Source organism: Stenella coeruleoalba (genome assembly GCF_951394435.1).
Source record: "Stenella coeruleoalba genome assembly, chromosome: 4".
Classification (NCBI taxonomy): domain Eukaryota; kingdom Metazoa; phylum Chordata; class Mammalia; order Artiodactyla; family Delphinidae; genus Stenella; species Stenella coeruleoalba.
In genome coordinates, this window is record NC_137149.1 from 116,686,493 (window position 1) to 116,707,615 (window position 21,123).

Sequence of the window (21,123 nt, forward strand, 5' to 3'; positions counted from 1 at the left end):
TCAAAAGTTTAACATTAGACATTAGTTTTTCACTGGGATCATGTGAAGTTAACAAAGAACAGCAGTTAAGAGCACAGCCTCTTAGCCAACTGGGGGATCCTGGGCAAATTATTCAATCTACTGAAGCCTTGGTTTCTTCATTTGTTAGAAAAAAGAAAGTGAAGACATTAAAATAATATCTATAGTACCTCAAAGAATTGACAGAATAATGTAGTATCATGTAAAGGCATTAAGCACAGTACCTAACATACAGTAAGTGCTCAAAGAAGCTTAACTATTATTATTACTAATAAAATTCATTATTATAAATAATTGGAAAAATCTGTTGTCTTGGATTTGTTTTCTAAGTATTATTCTTCGATACTTATATAGCATATTTCAATATAAAAGGTACTGCTGTAGGCCCTTTACAATTTTAACTCACTTAATATATTTAATTACCCTATGAGATAAATACTGTTAACATTCAGATGAGGAAACTGAAGTACTGACAGGTTAAAGTAACTTTTCCAAGTAGGTAATGAAGCTGGGATGTGAATCCAGGAAATCTGGCTCTGAATGCCATGCTCTTTTATTCAATGTGGCCTGTATGCTATACTAAATTTAAAGTACTGAACTTCCTTTTGCTGTAATTCTTTCTAAAATGCAATGTACTATTTCCTGACCCTCTCATCTCAGATTAGGTCAGATCATGCAATTATGTTTTCTCATAACACCCCATACTTCTTTAGAGTGTTTATCAGAACATGTAACTGAATAACTGTCTCCTTCAATACAATGTAAACTCTATGAAGGCAGCAACCGTGTCTGATTCACTACAGTGATCCTCAGGACTTCATATAAAGCACAGTGTTCAATATATATTTGTTGCATGAACATATATATTAACAAGGATTAACCATCAGCCAGCTAATAAACTGCAAATGAAAATAATTAAGCCTACAGGACTGAATAATAACAAAAACTGAATAAAAACAAAACAATAATAACAAAAACATATGATAAGAATAAGGATTCTAAAACTTTCTTAAATCGAAGTGTGAAAAAGGGCAAATTTTTCAGAGGGCATCAAAATAGCAAGGCTAATACACTCCACGTGGTGTTAAAGTAGATAATTCTGAGTTAAAATAGTCTAGTAAAGAATCTTGCTTTGCCTCCATACATTTACTTAACACTGTAAACAGGTTTAAGAGGCGCAAACTACTAAGTATAAAACAAAGTGTAATGTACACTTAAAAAAAGTGTAATGTATAGTACAGGGAATATAGTAGCATTTTATATCAGTTTAGCATGGAGTATAATCTATAAAAATATCAAATTACTATGCTGTACACCTGAAACTAATATTGTAAGTCAACTATACTTCAATTACAAAATTAAAATTTTAAAATAAATGTTAAAAAAGTAAAGTTTTTTTTCCTTTTGTACAGAGCTTTTAGTAGTTTAAAAGCTTACATGGTTCTGCATTATATTCAATCATAATCTACCTCCTTGAAAATTTCCTCTATTAGACTTAATTCCAACCCCTGGAGCTTCATATTGAAGTCTCTCTTCTATGTGACAGCTCTTCAAGCTGTTGAAGACAGCAATCATATTCCACCGTAAATACTGCATTAATATTTACAGACTAAACAGATCTACATATTTCAGTTGTTCACTGTCCCAACTTCTTATTACAGAGTTTCTAAGTCTTCCTTAGTTGCCAATGTTTAATTAAATGCTGGTGCCCAAAAGCAAACAAAACATTCCAGATATAGGCTGAGCAGAATAAAATTATTTGGTCTGAATACTACATAACTTTCCAGTTTTGCCTTGAGTTACAGTTGACCCTTGAACAATGCAGAGGTTGGGTGCTGAGCCTCTGAGCAGTTGAAAATTCGCATATAACTTATAGTCAGCCCGCCACATCTGCAGATTCAACCAACCTTGGATCTCGTACTACTGAAAAAACTCCACATATAAGTAGACCAGCACAATTCAAACCCATATTGTTTCCAGGGTATGTATGTTAATCTGACAATCTCTAGAGTAGAATGACTCATTGTGGTTTTGACAAAATAATTCAGGTTTTTACTATTGGTTGGTTGGCTGACTTTCATTCTTTGTCACCTTATTTTTTTAATTATAAAAGTATGTTATACAAACAGAGGAATGTATAAAATATAGATGTACAGTCAACATAATTTTAAAAATAAAACATGCACTCACCACTCAGGTGTAGAAACAGAAGATTATCAATACCTTAGAAGTCTCTCTTATATCCTTTCCAACTTCTCCTTTTAGTCCTTAAAGTAATCATGATCCTAATTTTTAAGTGTTAACCATTCTCTTGCTTTCCTTTATAGTTTTGTCATATATTCCTTCATCCCTAAACAATATATTGTTTAGTTTTGCTTGGCTTTATTTTCCTACTCATAATTTCGCATTGCCTCAATTCCTTCAATGTAAGATTTGAATCTTTTCGTATTTTATTTATTTTTAATAAGCCACCTCATATCTTTCAGGGAGTGAAGCAGGGACTACAGTGGATAGCCCATCACATGTAAAAAAAAAAAAAAGAGAAAGGTAAGATTAATATTCTGCTTAGGTCAGCCTGCCCCATCGATATGAGACAATGCTATCTCTCCCCAAAAAGAAACTGAGCTGAGGGGAAGTTGAACATCTTTCAATCTTTCTCCTAACCTGGATTTTATAATAGGGCTTTAGAATGTATGTAAATTCCCTGAATTAATGAACTACATCTTTAAAGAGCATCCCAGGATAAATATAATTAAATAAATGAGGCAACATTTGAATTATTTAGTTTCAATTTATTCATACCTCATATGTAAACATAAATATTTGCTAGTTGACTATAGAAAATTTTCTTCTCATATAAAAACTTTAAAAATAGAACATCAGACTAAAAGAACTGAAAATAATCATTACTGCCTAAAAATTCAGATAAAATCTCAAGGCAATGAAATTTGCCTTATTTACCAATTTAAATCAAAGACTGGCTGATATCAGTCTACTTGCCAAAGCCTCAGACGACTGATGGAAAAAGGTTGTTCATCCTCCTTCCCAAGTCATGTTCAGTAACATGCCACTCCCTGCTTGTGGCATAAACCACAATAAATAAAAATAAATAAGCAAGTAAATAAAGTGCAAATATTTTTAAAAATCAGGAAAAGTGAGGTTTAAAAAGGACACTGGTGCATAAATGAGAAATAGATGATTGTAAAAAAGAGCAGATATCCTAGAGAGTCACAGATATCCTAAACGCATTTCAATACAAGCACTTAAAAATCTCAAGTCAGTAAATCATAGACTTAAAGAAATAAAGAGGGAAAAACAAACACAGCTATCTCATCATATTTGTAAATCCCCCTCAGAAGCCAAAAGAGTGCTTTCACAGGGTAAGTAATCCTATTTTTGCTCAGTATCTCCTCTTTCCCTCTAGTTCTTAAGAGAAAAGAAATTAACTTTCCAACGATTTGATATCTTCATTATTCCTACACTTGATATATCTAAATTTTACACCTAGGAATCCCTCAAGGAAACTTGATTTGTGATCTCTCAAAGAAATATATGTAGACACCTAATACACACAAGTGAGACATTTAAATGAGTAAACATTTCTCTGTTTGAATTATTTTGCTTTTGGTAAAAATTATAACTTTATAGTGCAGAATACAATTTTAAACCTGTTTTTCAAAGAATCATAATGGCTCACTTGGAACCTTTTAAATTCTGTGCCCCAAATTATCCAATACAGGTATCCCCCACTTTTCAAAAGTTCACTTTACACCATACATTAGTATCTGTTTTTGCTAACCAAAAGAAATCCAAAGAGGATTTTCCCTTCTATGAAAAAAGGCAAAAAGCAAAAATAGCGTTCAGGGTTTGTTTTGTAGCAATTTCGTTATAAAGGCAGCATGCAGCCTGAACACCCAGACTGGTATGGCCAAGATCCTTCCCCCAGAACTACATCAGTGCCTCAACATCAAGCCATCATAGCTTTGAACTGTGTCTGTGAGCGTTTGTGCTTTACCTTGATTTATTTTGTCCATCTGTTAGCAAGATGTGTCCTAAGGTAACTGCTTCTTCGCTTTATTGCCATTTCAGCCTACAAAATGTTTCACAGGAATGCTCTAACTTGGATAGTGGGGGGAAATTGCACTTTCACAAATCTGTAACTACATATTTGGTCACCTTTGGACCAAAAATTGACATAGCAGCAGAAGAAAAAGAAGCCATAGACACATATGGCACATCTGCTGTAAATCTGTTTACCCCCTAATCTGGCCAGTAAACAAGCAGACTGGAACATGTATGTTGAAACAAAGGTAACAAGAAAAAAATTAATTTCATGGGCTTGTAGTCTTACAACAATCCACCTATAAAACAGGATTACAAAAAAAAGCGTGAAGTATCTCTAGAAATAACATCCTTAGAAAATATAATGAAAGGAAATCAAATATGCAAAAGAAAAAGTGAAGGTCACCATAACTACTGTATAAAAGAAGCTGGAGTTGTACATCCTAGTTTACAATGTTTATTTATTCACGTTTATTCTTGATTAATCTGTGTATAAAAATCAAGCTATACTGTTTAAACATGTAAGAAATGAGGGAGTTCAGAATATACTCATCAAATTATCAGGCAATACAATTACAACAGACGTGTTTTCTAATGACTGCATTCCTATATGCTTTTTAACATAAAGTTATAAATACATTTATGGTAGAAATCATTATCAGGGTGGTATGTAGATTATATTTAGTAAAAGCAATGCAGGAAGGTATACAGCTAGCCAAATAGATCATTTTCTTAAAATGTCAATTATTATATATATATAAAAATCAATATACAGGCCATTTTTACAGCTCAAATGTCACTTGCTGTAAGAAATGGCCCACATGTAACTAATAGATCTTTAACCAAATATTACAAATTTAAGGGCAAGAAAATCCAAGTTGTTATTAACATTTTGGCAATTTAGAGATTCTAATTAGAGTTTTTTTTTTAATTTTGTTTGCTTTTGTTTTGAATCTCCAGAGGGACGTGCATTCCTCTTAGAGGTAACGCACTATCAGATCTTAGATAGAGGATGTATCCTTCTAGGATAGAGGATGAATTGCTCTAGGATAGATAATATATCTGAAATTAACTAATAAAAGTAGATACTTAACCATACTTAAGATTAACAATACTTAAGACTAATTTAATCTTAACCAAAAGGCCTGGAAGCAACTCACATTGAATAATCTTAAAATGGTTAAAAGCACAGATGATCACTTGAATAAATTCATCACAGTAAAACCGTTTTTCCAAAACATTTTCCATCTCCATTCACTAGTCCATTCATTCTATAGCACAAGCAATTACTGTCTACTAAATATTAAACAGGAAACAGAAATAAAAGCATGATAGTGCAACCTCTACATAGATTTTCACTATTCTAAACCCCTCCAAAATAAGTAAGCCTTAGAGGAGAGAAAAATCAATACAACATTGAAATTCCTTTTAAAGCCACACTGAAAAATATTTTAGGGGACATCATGCGGCAAAATTATGAATTGCTGCTGATATCTAAGAATGCACATGCAAAATTTATTGTGTGGCCTTTGATACAACAGGCGAAAATTTACAAACCATGATTTTTTTAAATATTAAATAAAAATGTCATACATTACATTTATAAATTAAATAGCTGTAGCTACTATTAAAGCTAGTGTATTAGAACAAATATTTTAGGAATGTATTAACCAAAGATACTAAGAAACTGTAGGACAGAGGATCAAGCATGACTAAATAAATGTATAAAGTAAATGAAATCACATGATCACATTCATCAGTTAATAACATAACTATGGAACAAATACTGGTCACATGATATGTTTTAATATATATCATTATTTTCCTAGATTTTCTGTTACAAAAAGAAAACTAATTTCCAAACTGTTAAGTAATTAGGTTGTTTTATAAAATCTTGGTTTTGATTATAATTAATTGACAAATTCAGGGAAAGAAATAAAAAGTAATTACCTGTCATCATGAAAATGAAACAGGTAACTGACTCTTTTTTTATCTAGTTGTTCTGCTATGAAGTGGACAAATATAAGCTTTGAATTATTATATATAAAGAAAGGAATATTAAACTGAGAAGAGTTAATTCCTACAAAAGTAGCTCTTGATTTTAAACTATTTTTAATTCAAATATCTATCTCAGTACACACACAAAAAAAACTCAAGTATTATTTTTGGTACTTCATAGAATTTTTGTCATATTTTAAACAAAACCATAATTTGGGGGATAAAAATGTCCTTAGAGGTCACCAATTAAAACCCTGATACTCTAGAGATGAAGGCACTGAGGTCCACAGAGTAAATGATTCATTGCCCATTTCAAGGTCACAATTTGTTGGCAGCTGAGACTACAGCTTCTTTTACTTTTACTTGACTACTCATTACTCTGTTAAGCTTCTCCTCTCACAGCAGCAACTCCGTAACAATTATGGTCTGTTAATACAAGTGTTAGTAAGATAAGAATTATGAGTAATACCAGATGATGATCTTTCAGGAAAAAAAACTGTAAGTTTCAAGAGGAATAGAAACACATTTTCATGAACACTGGGCCCTCTCAGAGGGTCAAAGAAACATAGTTGAGTTAATGGAATTTTCATCTCACCACTTGGTCATATGAAAACAAATCAGTGTATAAAATGCTGGTGCTCATCCTACATAACTAGGTGAATTTTAAAGCAAATTCAGCAAATTATTTTTGTTCTTTAAAATGTAAGTGTGAAATAGTATAAAAGTTAGATCTATAATTAAAACTGGAAAGAATAACTTTCTAAAAGTATTATTATTTTTCTTCTAATTATTTATAATAAAATTTCACTATAATATAACCATTATATTATACTTAGCTTAAGTGTCTTCTAAAATTATTTCTTAAATTTAAAAAAACTAGAGAAGGTTTCTCTTTGTTTCAAAGCAATTTATTGGCAAATTTTTTAAATCAAAATTTTATTTTTTCATTTCTGCCCATCAATCTGTAAATAATGATAGCTCATAAGAAAAAAGCACCAGTTATTTTTCAGATTAAAGCTTCTCAGAATAGTATACCTTCATCCTGCTGTGTCTTCTATTTCAGTAACTTTCAACCAACTTACAAGTGATAACAGAAATCAAAACCTAATCCCCTAATCTTTAAATGATATTAAAGAGATAGCAAACACAATGGCTATCATGCTTAGAATATATATATATATTAAATATTTTAGCACTCAATGATGAGAAAAAAATTAGTTTCTGATGATGTTTGTTATTACAAAGTCAAAATATGAGAAGCAATATGCAAGTCAGACACAAAATAAATACTGAAGAAAGTACAGAAGATATAAAAGATGAATATTCACATATAAAATGGTCCACACAAATCAGAATGGATTCATCTAAGAAAAAAATTACTTAGAGAAGAAGCAAGCACAGTCAACACAGTTGTACTAAAAAAAAAAAAAATCTTCAAAGTCTCAAAAAGCAGGACTGATAAAATTTCAGTTAACTAAAAGTCCACATCTTCTCAATTTCTAATTCTTAAAATCTCACTGAAATCACCAAAGCAAATGCTATACAGAAATGTTTGCCATTAAGTCACCATCACGCTGTTTTTCTAATAGGTGTTTGCTCATACTGTGCCCCTTTCTGCCCATAAACTCTCCTCAAGATTTACAACCAAGATCAGGTGGGAGGCGTCCCCTTCCTCTGTACTCCCCAAATAACCTGTGCTTAGCGTTTGTGTCTCTGCCTTCTTCAGCAGACTGTGACTCCTTAAGAGCCAAAACAATGTTTTATTTATCTTTAGCTCCAGATTACTTAGGAAAGTACAATTAACACATGAGAGGCATTCAAAACACATTTGTTCTTTAATTAAATTTTATCAGTCATGGGCAAAACAACAGTACAAAAGTCAGATGAAATTAAATCAATGGCACAAGCTCGTTTGTGACAGAGGTTCTTCACCTCTGTTTTAAAAGTTTTAGCTGGTCATTCAAGTAAACTACCACTTGCATCAGGATTACACAAACACAGAAATGAGACAAGAAATGCCTTGCCTACAGTTATTTGTTAATAAATTATTTAATAAAATGAATTATGAACACACACTGAGGCAACCTCACTCCTTCCACTAAATATTTTCCAAGACTTTCTTCTTCAAAACTAAGACTTTCCTTTATCTCCTTGATTTTGATCTCCTAGATGGTGAAGAATCCTCCAGGGGAAAGCAGTGGCAATATTAGAAGGCCCAGATTCAAAACAGAGGCAAAGTTTTAGCAAAAGCAGGATTATTCACACTGATAGTCTGATCCATTATTAAACAGATACAAAATTATGAGACAGAAAAGGCTTATTGAAAAAGATGTGATACTGAATGACCTAAGATGTTTCCATACAACAAATATTTAGTATAGAACCTATCACCTAGACTCCAAGTCTGTACTCTACCCATTAAACCCAGTAAGTATCCTATTTATTACAGCTTCCTAATATAACCAGGTGATAGATAATTTCTTACCCTGCTGGTTGGGTGCTGAGTTCCCAGTGAGGTTAGGGAGGTTATTCTCTGACATTTTGGAGATGGAGACAGTCTCTATCTTTGAAGTAAAGAAAGGTGTGTGTGTGGGGGGGTAATTTTGGCATTAGCCCCAGTTTTCAGCTTTTCTTAAAATATTTTGCTTAAAATAAAGCTCGCTATAAATGGAACCAAAAAAAAACCCAAAATATTTTAAAAATTTATTTTAAGGTACTATGCAATGAGAACATTTGGGATTCTAGTAAGAGCACTAAATGGTCACCAGAAGTACTCTGGCTTTAGTACTTATATAGATGCCTGCTCTCCCTTGGAAAAAACTCAACACCAATGATTGTCATTTAACTAAATAAAGTCTAATTTTTTTCTCTTTTATTTTTCAGACTTGAAAAATAGGCGTGGTAATGCCAAAACAATGTGGATAGTAAAAGCACATTCTTAAAGACCTCTGAAATAAAAATGTAAATGACTGTTTATATCACATATAATAGCAAAAGATCATTAAGGTAAGAATTGATAGTAATGCTCGAAATAGCATCAAAACTGAAAGGGTAATAGAAGAGTGTCAAAGCAAATTAAAAAAAAATACTATACCCAAAGAAAACATCTTAAAATAGCAGTTAAACTCACTATCTAGAAAATTAGATTCAAATTCTTCAAGAAAACAGAGGCAAAGGATGATCTAATGGAAGTGCATTTAAGGGACTCTAGGAACCAGCAGCAACCTCTCAAGATCTCAAAACAATCCAATGCTTGAAACATGCAGGATATGTCAGTAACAGAGTATCCCTTCCCCTCTAAAAACACATCACTACCACCAAATGATCTCAACCCTGAGCCATCCAGCAAAACCCTACAACCTTTATCTAAAGGAAACTGCACATAAAAAGGCATCAGCTCTTTAAAGCCCAGAGGATCCAATATTAACAAAAGGAAAAGGTAAGCCCGAACACTGCCAACAATATTCAATCTACTCTTAACCTGCCCTGTGGCAATATGTGACTTCCTGGCTGTCTATAGCTCCTGCCCCTACTTTAATGACCTCTGAAGATCTGATATTTGCTTTCTTATCAAAGATTCCTAGACCCCTGATCTCTGATTCTTCCACTTCCTTGAATTCTCTCTTTTCCTGCTTAGTTGCCTCTTAACTCAAGCTTCACTCATATTTCTAGTCAATCACAATAAGGATTTTGGTGGTACTGTCTGTAGACAAGGCCTCGAGCCTTGTGTTTACAAGCCCTAGTATTTAATTGAAATTTTTGGCTTATATTTGGATCTTAGCTTTTGCCTCTGATGATGAACTAAAGCTGAAAAAATATATAAAACACAAATTGTTCAATTTTTTGTTATAAGCAATTTTGATATAAAGTTTATAAAATCTGAAATAGAATGACTAAAGCAAACTGTCTGCGCCCTCTAAGAATTTCAATTCTTGAAGCTAACTGTATCCCTAATGAACATAATCAAGTTGGAAATGCTATAACTGAACAGGGGTTTTCTTTGGGAACTACAGGTGAATAGGAAGTTAACTATGGCCCTACGACTCAAGTAAAAAACATCTTAAAAGTCGAATTAAAAGCAGATGGGTAAGGGCTTCCCTGGTGGCGCAGTGGTTGAGAGTCCACCTGCTGATGCAGGGGACACGGGTTCGTGCCCCGGTCTCGGAGGATCCCACATGCTGCGGAGCGGCTGGGCCCGTGAGTCATGGCTGCTGAGCCTGCGTGTCCGGAGCCTGTGCTCCACAGCGGGAGAGGCCACAACAGTGAGAGGCCCGCGTACCGCAAAAAAAAAAAAAAAAAAAAAAAAAAAAAAAAAAAGCAGATGGGTAAACCATGTTTAAATAGAAAATCTGACAAACTAAAAACAGTTTTAAGAATCTTGAAATTTAAGTTAACTTTGTAAGGGAAATGAATGGATATAGAAATAAAATGTTTCAGCATTACCATGTTAAAACAGACGCAAGTATCTTGCTCAGCAACTAAATGCCTAATATTCCACTCCAAAAGAATAATTTAATCCAATTTGCTCTAAGAACTCTGTTAATCATTTGCTATCCACCTAATTTTATCTTTAACTCAGTTGTCTTTATTAAAAGAAAAATGAAAGTATTTCTATTTTGTAATTTAATAGAAATCATACCTAAGACTTTATTAACTTAGATGATTGTAAAGTTCCCAAATTCCAAACTAATAATTGAGGATACTGCTGAAAAGTTTCTTGTAGGGAACCCTCCCTTCAGGTCTAAAATTCTGACTCCACCTCCTAATCAGAATCTCCTAAAAATATTCATCGTAATACCATGGGAGTGGCCATGATGGATAAGCAAGTCTATACAGTGTATAAAAATTACTCTCCCTTTTGACAATGTTTTTCCTTTTCAATTTCCTTTTCTTACCAAATTTGAGAATATCAATTTTAAATAGATATAAGCTTCAGTAGTATGATTCTGCAACTATATATTAATTTAAGCTATGGCTTTGAAATTATAATCAAGAACAATTATAATCCTTAGTAGGAGACCTTTTCTTTCTATTGGACTTTTCAATAAGCCAATATTCTTCTAATAAATTTTATTTTAAGCATGAAGTAATAACCAACTGAAATCTACAGCTGCATTAAAAAATGAGACAAACTGGTGTAGGGGGAGGGGGGAGGGTAGAGGTTAACACAGTAACAAACAGGCAGTAGGAAAATACCAGAGTGATATTACATCTCCTCCTTCACAATGCCAAATATTTAGTTAGCATATGGCCCAAAGCTTGTCTTAATTATCCCTCAAATGCTTTAGAGAAACTTACTTTTTTTAAAGCATGAAATTAAAGAGAATGGTCATAAACATCTCTTAATGATGCTTTTTGTCTTTCATGAGTAATAATGACAGATTTCCAGATTGGTGAGCATAAGGTTGTGTCTACACATGACCCACCTGAAATGCCTCTGATTTTACCAACTCCCTATCCCTGCCCTCAAAAAAAGATTATTGTGTAGACTTCACCAAAGATGCAGTAACACTCTTATAAATTGGTTTAAGTAACAAATCTTGTAACTTATATAGAAATCATTTCAAATGAGGATTAGTCATTACACAAACAGTAAATTGATGAAACAGGATCATGAACTCTAAAGTAAATCAAAACTAAATGATCCCCCCCAAGTAATGTTTAAATAGCTAAATATAGGAAGTTTATACAAAAGAAAAGTCTCAACAAAATTTACCACGAATTCACAAAATTGAGGTAAAATTTATGTTAAATACTCACCACTAATGTTGAGTTCAAAAGAAATGAATTTATAAATAATCTATAATATTTCCTAATTTCATATTCTACAATATTGTTTAAAGTACTTTTAAACTTACCCAAATGAAGTAATGTAAACTGGGCTGCCAGTTCCTTTGCATCTTCCAGAGTAGTACAGAGTTTGTCTGGCATGAAGTAACTCTGGGATCCATTTGCAATAGCAGGAATAACGATTTTATATATCAAGAGTACCTTCCCATCTTGACTTGTTGTTGAATATAAATAATATTCTGGTGGTGCCCAATTATTTTTGTTGCAGTAATAATCCAAATGCATTACTGCAGAATTGAAATGACTGGATTTTAAAGAATACATACTAATTGGAGTAAGCTTTGTTCCAGGAAAAAGTGGGTAAGTGCATCTTTCAATTTCAGGGAGGCCTGGGCTATGCTGGCCATTGAGTCGAGCTGGAAGAGTTGGTGGCTTGCCTAGAATTTTGGGGTAGCTCTCTTCTTTGTTAGCAAACACAATCAGGTTTTCCGAATTGGGGCTAATCTGACCATTAAGATGCTGTCTCCAAGTGTTTTCTTTAATTACAGGTTTTGCCAGTGTTACCTCAATACGTGCTCCATCAATGCATTTTCCATTCATAACAGACATAGCAGCCACTGCATCTTCTCGGTTGAAAAAGTGAACAAAAGCATAATCTCTAAGTTTCTTTACTCGTTCAACTGCACCAGGTTTGAATTTACTGAATTCTACTTTAATTGTTTCCTCTGCAGTTGAGATCATTAAATTTCGTACATAGAGAACTTTAACTCTCTGCATGGTTTCCTCATCAACCTCTTTCTCTGGGTCAGCCCAATCTACCTGAATGGTATGGCCCCATAGTTGGAAGGTTCCTGTAAAAAAGAATAAATTAATTTGAAGACAATTAAAACAAAAGTCAAAATTAAGTAAATCTGTTTCTCCAAAGAAGCAGAAACTCAAATACATGTCGATATATGTAGTCAGCATTAGTTTCCTACTCACAAAATAGTTTTTACTAAGGCAAACCTAGCCAGAACTTACGGTGAAATTAATTTTAAGAGTCAAAAGAACAAAAACACTTCAAAGATGGACCTTTATTAGAAGAATTAGGTACTGTCCTTTGTATTTTTATCAAACAACAATGAACAGCTAAATTAAAATGTATACATTTAGTAAATCAGTAAATTATAACTAATGACTCATAAGATCAGCTTCATGTCTTTTGGAATCACTTGGTTTATTTTACTTCCTTAAACAATCTCCATTCCTCTTTAAGGGCACTACATATTTTCATAAATTGATCTATGAGGTACTGTCGTCTGTCCATATGTATAGTAAGGTTAACACAGAAAAATAACCTTTGAAAAAGGATAAGTTTACCTGGAATTAGTTTTCTCCTAGCCATAGCAGCAGCTCTGTGAGATTCATATTCAACAAATGCAAAACCGCGATTTTTGGTCTTATCAGTTGCGCTCGGGTAAACAATGACATCTACAACTCCTTCTGTAACTTTCTTCATTTCATCCAAGATTTCTTCCTTCTTCTTTTCCTTTGGAATAGCTCCAATAAATAATCTGCAATTATCCAAGCTTACACACACACCAATAAACTTCCCTGGTCGAATCTCATAATTATTAAGAATTCTGATGGCTAACTGGGCTTCTTCTTTTGTAGTATACATCACAAAAGCATAACCTCGATTTTCACCACTAAATTCCATCATAAGTCGAAATTCATATATCTTCCCAGCTCTTTCAAATACAGGAACTAACTCATCTTCATACATATCACGAGGTATTTTTCCTACAAAAACTTCACAGCCTCTAGGTGGAGGTGGACCTTCCCAACCTGAAAGACAAAAATAAATAAACAGACAAATAAATTCTAATAAGATATTTATGTTCACTATTCAGTAATTCATGCCACAAATTTACTGTGAGCCTTTTATATGCTATGCACTATTACAGGTGTTGGGGATACAACAGTGAACAAACTAGAAGCCCCCTTCCCTCATGAAGCTTATATTCAATAGAGAAAGGAGACAATGAGTAATAAGTGCTATGGAGAAAAATAAAGCCTGAATGAAATGAGGGAATGAGCCTTGAGAATATATCAGAAAAAAGAAAAGCAAGTGCTTTTTATATTAGTTATATTAGAACAACCAGAGCATGCAGGTCTATATAGGAAATGCATACTTGAGGGAGGAGTAAAATGGTAGCCATCAATGCAGTCAGAGGCCAAGATTTTCTTTTAAGTCTGACAGAAAGTTAATTGGAGGGTTTGAGCAAGGAAATTGTACTGGTATTGGTAGAAAGGCAAAACATTATATCCAATAACCTGTTTGCATCTAGTATAAACAGCACTCCTCTACTCACTACTCTCAAATTCCTCCCCAAATGACCTCCCCTTTCATAGCTAGAGTACCCTTTCCCGACTGACCTAATCCTGACTTCTTTCTCAACTGCTTCTTAAACCAAGTGGAGAGTTAAAAAATGTAAGGGAAAGACATGCATAACCATATAATCTACCTCTTTTCCCTCCCAACAGTAAAAATGATTGCTGACGTCTTAAAGCGGTTACAAGGAAAGAGTTATTGTTTGGGATACTTGTGGAGATATACCTGATGTAAATGACTACATTAAAGATTCAATTTTTTGAACATAAACAAATTCACACCTGGAGGTGGACCACCAAACTTCCTTTGCCCATTTTCTTGAACCATGTTGTATCCAGTCTTTTCCATCAAAGCAAGTAATGCTGCTTCATTCTGAGTACCAGTTCGGACTTTACTGCATCCATTTGTTCCATCTGTATTTTCTTCATTCATGGTTGCAGTTCCTAAAGCAAAGTTTAAAAGCAGTGTTTATGACATGGAGCACCAGGAGGAATCTATGAAGCATTTCTTTGAGTAGCAAAAAACCAAGGATAGTTGTGGCTGCTACATTTGGTTATCACTGTAGCCCTGCCCCCAAAGTTCTTCCCTACAGTGGAAGCTGGAAAACTCTTTTAATGTCTCTGATCAATTAAGCAGTACCTTTTTAAGGCCTAAGCTACAAAGAAAGGAAGTCAAAAGTGAAAAAGAGAAAGGCAACAACAAAAACAAAAGTGGGAAAACAGAAGTAACTGAAAGGGAGAGGAGAAAAAAGCAAGCAGAAGTAGTAACAAAGTATTCAGAAATTATAAATTGATAGAGCTAAAATTAGGTGACCTCCAAAAGTCCTTCCTTGTTTTAAAATATCTGAGTTTTTCTGAGTGATGAGGAATACAGCTACAAACACAACCATATCATACACATCACACCCAATCTTTTTACAGTCTTTAAATTTCTTTCCAAGCAATACTATTGCATCCAATGATGTAATTCTGAACATGGCAGGAGAGTAGCTCATGCACCCATACAGCTTCTACCTGCCATCTACCTCATTGCCTTAAATTTAGCAGCCCAGTGTTCTTTATTAAACTACTATTAAAGTAACAATAAACTACTACTTTATTAAACTACTATTAAAGTCATTTATCAAACTGCCTACTGAGTTTGCCTAACTAGCACTGAGAACGAGATTTTCATTTGGCATCCTGAATTCAACAGATCCAGAACTGAATGTCATTTTATCTTCCAAACGTGTTCCTTCCTGTTTTACCTGACTTCCATCAATTCATCCATCCAACCAATAAATGGCACCACAAGGAGTATGTATTACTCCTTCTCCAAACTGTCACAACCAGAAACTTGGGACTAAACCCTGAAGTCCTTCCTTTGACTCACAGCTATCAGTCACAAAGACCTGCATATTTTCCCTTCTAAATATTTTTTTTCTTTTCTTTTGAAGGAAAGAATTTTTATTTTTTATCACCACATCTAACAGTTCTCAATAACTCTGAAATAACTCTATTATGTGCAAAATAAAATTTTTTAAATCTGAAAAAAAAGAATGCTGTAAAAATAAAGAAATGAACACCGTGTAGAACCAACTGTAGACCTTGAATGTAACCCTACAATACCTATTTCTTACTTCTTTTGGCTGAATTTTTCCATGTAAATTCTACCATTTCGAAATAAATTGACCTCCCTTCCTTCAGCTCATGGAGCACGTAATTAATTTTTACTTTTCAAAAATGAAAAGCATTTGGTAAATGTACCAGAAAGAACTGGTTCTCATCGAGAGGCAACTGCCGTAGAGAGATTACAAGCATATACACACTACCAAATGTAAAATAGCTAGCTAGTGGGAAGCAGATGCGTAGCACAGGGAGATGAGCTTGGTGCTTTGTGTCCACCTAAATATTTCTTGAAATCAATCTTTTCCTGTCTATCCCCACAGCCTGTTCTCAATTATTTCTTACTTGAATTAGCATAGTCCTTCCTCATTACTCAGTAACCATAGGGGATTCCCACAGATACCAAAACCCACGTACGCTCAAGTCTCATAAAATAGCATAGTAGTTGCCTATAACCTATGCACCTCTTCCCACATACTTTAAATCATCTCTAGATTACTAGAACACCTAATAAAATGTAAATGGTATATGAACAGTTGTAAATGCAATGCAAATGATATATAAATAGTTGCCAGCATTCCTGGCAAATTCAAGTTTGGGGAACTTTCTGGAATTTCTTTTTTCAAATGTTTTCGATCAAAGATTGGTTGACTCTGCAGCTGTGGAACTGCGGATACGGAGGGCCAACTATGCTAGGTTCCTAACCATTGTTTCAGGTTTTAGCCTTGTCTCTTACAAACAAAATCTCCACAATGCTGTCAAGATGATATAAAATATGTATATGACTACTTTAAGCTTCTCTTACAAATCAGAGCTAAGGGAAAAAATGGGTAAACTTATTTTTAAAATCTTATAGTCAAGAAGGTCCTGCTAAAAAATAAACAAAAAGCCTCAAAGAAAAATATTACTAGATTATTTTTACTACCTAAGTATTAACTATTTTGAAGGCAAAAAATACCACAAAACTAAGATGGAAAATTACAAACAGGGAAAAATGATCTGCAACACAACATAATAAAAGGCTAATTTCCTTCAAATAAGAAGAGCAGCATGGTGTCATAATTGAGAGCAAATTCAGGTACCTAAACGACTGCTTAAATGTGAACCCTGGTTCCTCCCCTTTACTAGCTATGACTTTGGGCAAGTTTGGCCTCAGTTTGTCTCTAAAAGATAGATAGTAACAGTTTCTACTTCATAGAGTTATTGTCAGCATTAAGCATAAAGTGCTTAAAATAGTATTTTGCATATAAGCACTATAAATGTATTTACTATCTAATTAATAGAATATATAATTAATAGTAATTTCTAATAAAATAATACTGTTGTATAATAAATTAATAGAACAATAAAAAAACAAACTGCTGACCAGGGACTGCAAACTCTAATTCATTCATTTACTCAAGAAATGTTTATTAAGGACCAACTGTGTGCCACGCACTATTCCTTATGTCTGGGATACATCAGTAAGTAAAAGACCAAAATTCCTCCCTTGTATAGCTTATACTCCAGTAAGGAAAACAAATGATAATACAAGTAATATGTAAATAATATATGTTAAAAGATAACAGTAGGGGGGAAAAGAACAGAGATAGGGCACATGGGTGGCGAAGAGGTTTGCAGAAGACAGGGTGTAATTTTAAACAGATAAGCAGCATAGGCCTCCCTATAACACTGAGGAACCTAGCCATTGCAGTTATTTGGGAAGAACATTCAACACAAATGGAAAAACGAGGACAGAGGCCCAAGAGTAGAAGTATGCATGGCACATATAAGGTACAGCAAGGGGACCCGTATGGTAAAGCCAAGAGGAGAACAGTGGGAGATGAAGTCAGCAAGGTAACAAGCTGCCACATCACACAGACCTTGTAAGTCAGGTGCCGAAGGACTTCACGGTTTATTCTGAGTAAATAAGGAGCCACTGGAGATTTTGAGCACAAGGGTAATATGATCGTTCATTTTAAAAGGAACACCTGGGCTTCCCTGGTGGCGCAGTGGTTGAGAGTCCGCCTGCCGAAGCAGGGGATACAGGTTCGTGCCCCGGTCCGGGAAGATCCCACATGCTACAGGGCGGCTGGGCCCGTGAGCCATGCCCCTACCGGAGCCTGTGCTCCGCAACGGGAAAGGCCACAACAGTGAGAGGCCCGCGTACAGCAAAAAAAAAAAAAAGGAACACCTGGCTATTGTATTGTTCTACTAAGCAGAGAGAACTGCACAAAGTTGTACAGTGCTGAACAGAAGGTATCTTCCCGCCAAACTGAAGTATTCAAATACAGGTTGGACATGCTGGAGAAATTCAAACAAAGGGTGCATTGCTGGACCACGTGGCTTTTAATGTTCCTTCCAAAATTTAGTACAAAGAGAGTTCACGCATAGACCCTGCCTTAAAAGGACTTACAATCCAGGAAAGAGCAATATCAACATCATCATCCAGTTAGGTGTCTTCTTTGTTTTAAACCTGCATTTCAGAGAGCATTATCTCTACAAGAGATTCATAGTTCCTTGAAAACAAAATGTTGCAGGGTTTTAAAAAAAACTGGAAATTAATTCAATTAAAAAAACAATAATAAAAACTGTAGAGACCAAACGAAATACCTGCAGACTTTCTGTGGTTTAAACTCTGGGCTGCATAAGAGCAGAGATCCCACCTGCCTTGAACACTTTCCCTGTTACCCACCACAGTGCTTGGTATACAGTTGGTACTCAGTAATTATTTGTTGGATGAAGAATCTAACAGAAAATTCAAAAAAATCCTTAATATAACTTCATACACTTTGGGCAGGTGTGCATTAAATTGGAATGATTTTTTTGAGGAAAATTTGTTAATATTTATTAAAATCTAGGGCTTCCCTGGTGGCGCAGTGGTTGAGAGTCTGCCTGCCGATGCAGGGGACACTGGTTCGAGCCCCGGTCCGGGAAGATCCCACATGCCGCAGAGCGTGAGCCATAGCCGCTGAGCCTGCGCGTCTGGAGCCTGTGCTCCACAACGGGAGAGGCCACAACAGTGAGAGGCCCGCGTACCGCAAAAAAAAAAAAAAAAAAAAAATCTAAAATGTACATATACTCAGTAATTCAATTACTAAGAAATTAACCTACAGGTATAGTTGCACAAGTATATAAAGATATACGCACAAGCATGTTCACTGAAACATTGTATGCAAAATAAAAAGTCTAAAAACTATCTAGTTGTCTACCAATAGAGGAATGATTTAAAAATTATGGTATAACTACACAATGGAATGTTATGTAGTTATTAAAGAATGTCATAGATTTGTGTGTGCTGATATGGAAAAATATTCAAGAAATATCACATGAGAGTAAGTTGGAGAACAATACATTTTACTATATATCAACTGTGTGTTTTGTTTAAAGATATATATGTATACACTCACAGATGCTTGTGAATACAAAAATTAAGGCATACAATTTTGGAAAAATTTACAAGGAACTTTAACAGTAGTTATCATTGGTAAGTAGGAATGAGGAGTTAAGGGACCTTAATTTGTCACTTTTCTGTGAATATCAAGAGTATGCTACTTTTATTAAAAGCAGAAAGCCCTTTCAGGGATTTCCCACTCTTCCGTAAAGATAAAATCTAAACTCTTTTTTAGAAAAGTCATAAAGGTCCTTTCCTAACCTGGCCTACCTACCCCTCTCCAACTTCATTTCTTACTATATGTCAACAACACCACTTATCTAGTTGCAATTTCACAAATATGCCATGTTCTCATATATCAGCCTTTGCATAGGCTGCTCCCACAGTCCTTCCTCACTTTCTTTGCCTTTCCCACTCTTAATATTTTCCCAAAAAACCCTTGTCGACCCTCCCTTCTCAACGCTAAATTAGGTACTGTATTCCTTTGTACTGCTACCATCTCAGAGTGCTGGGCTGTCAATCCCTACCGCTCCTCCTCTCCAACCCCCGACAGAGTTTTAGAAGGGTCTAGTCTTTTATTTCCAGATTTCTACCACAATGTACATTCCCTGGCATATGTTTAATGCTCAATGAATGAGACAGGGAGAGACATTGTGGTTTAACTAAAAGTAATGGACCTGGGTTCTACTTCTCAGTCAACAGACCTTTGACCAATCACTTTACACTTTTACCTTTACTAATTTCTGAAATTCCATTTTATGCTTATTTCTGCATTCATTTATTTACCACATTATATACTCTGCATGATGACGGGCACTTTATACACATTATCTCATTTAGTACTTACCCTGTGAGGTAAGTTTTCTTTTCCATTTTAAAAATAAATAAACTAAGACTAAGAGAGACAAAAGTCATAGCACTTGTAGGGTAGATATGCAAATCAGAGACCCGTCTGCCTAAATACTGGACTCCTAAACCCCTACTTTATATTACCCTCGTTTTAGTTATTTAATAATCTGAGATCTCCAAAGAGTGATATAATTTGCCGGAGATCATATAACTTAAAAACTGCAATACCAGTACCGGAATCCAGACTTTTTTCAGAATAGTTTAAAAAAAAAGGTTAAAATAACTAATCAATTATTCATGCCTTCTTTGAAAAACTACAACACAATTAAAAAAAAAAAACCACAACACTGTACAAACTTAGAGGGAAAAAAAATCCATCAACAAAAACTTTTTGGAAAACCCCTAATAAAATAATTTCAAACTTATCAGAGACCTTAAAAATCATCTAATTCAACCACCCACCTGATGTTTACATCTTCTTTATAATATTGCTGCAGAGCAGTCATCCATCTTATTCTTGAATTCTTACAACAAACTCACTATCCACTAGAGCAATCTAAGTTTGGCTAACTCTTTAAGAAAGTTCTTCCTTTTAATGGATCATAATCTCTTTCCTTGTAACTTTCACCTATAGGTTCTGACTTTATTCTTCTGGTCAAACTGAACATATCTCTTTCATATAACTGCATTTGAAAAACGATTCTTCTCTTCTCCAGGTTAAACATTATCAGTTTCTTTAACCCAACATCTTCTAAGTTGATGTCCCTAAAATGATTATTCCAGGAGCTATTAACAGGTCTCAAAATTGTGTTCAATGCCTAAAAACATCTGAGAATCACTATACCTTCCTCTTAAGAGCATCACAAGGAAAACCAGTATATTTAAGCCCACAAAAAGTTTTAGTTAAACAAACCTTTCGGCTTTGTTTAACTCAGTGTTTTCCAAACATTTCAATATGATACCCTAATTTTCCTTAGTAACTCTATTAGCTTTCTACAGAGCCATTTGGAAAATGGGTGTATTAACTGCTTCTTGTATAGTTTCATGTTCCCTCA

At 34.3% G+C, this 21,123-nt stretch overlaps 1 protein-coding gene across 3 annotated transcripts in view; it reads right to left on the minus strand.

Annotated features, from left to right (window-relative positions):
- RBM46 (RNA binding motif protein 46) overlaps positions 1–21,123 on the minus strand; it is a 43,939-nt gene that overhangs the window by 17,322 nt on the left and 5,494 nt on the right. For all 3 annotated transcript variants that reach the window (XM_079921055.1, XM_079921053.1, XM_079921054.1), the window contains 3 exons: positions 14,524–14,685; positions 13,228–13,695; positions 11,937–12,719 (listed from right to left, as the gene is read on the minus strand). In XM_079921055.1, the coding sequence (XP_079777181.1) occupies positions 11,937–12,719; positions 13,228–13,695; positions 14,524–14,674 (1,402 nt within the window). In that variant the 5' untranslated portion in view covers positions 14,675–14,685. The remainder of the gene's footprint in view (positions 1–11,936; positions 12,720–13,227; positions 13,696–14,523; positions 14,686–21,123) is intronic.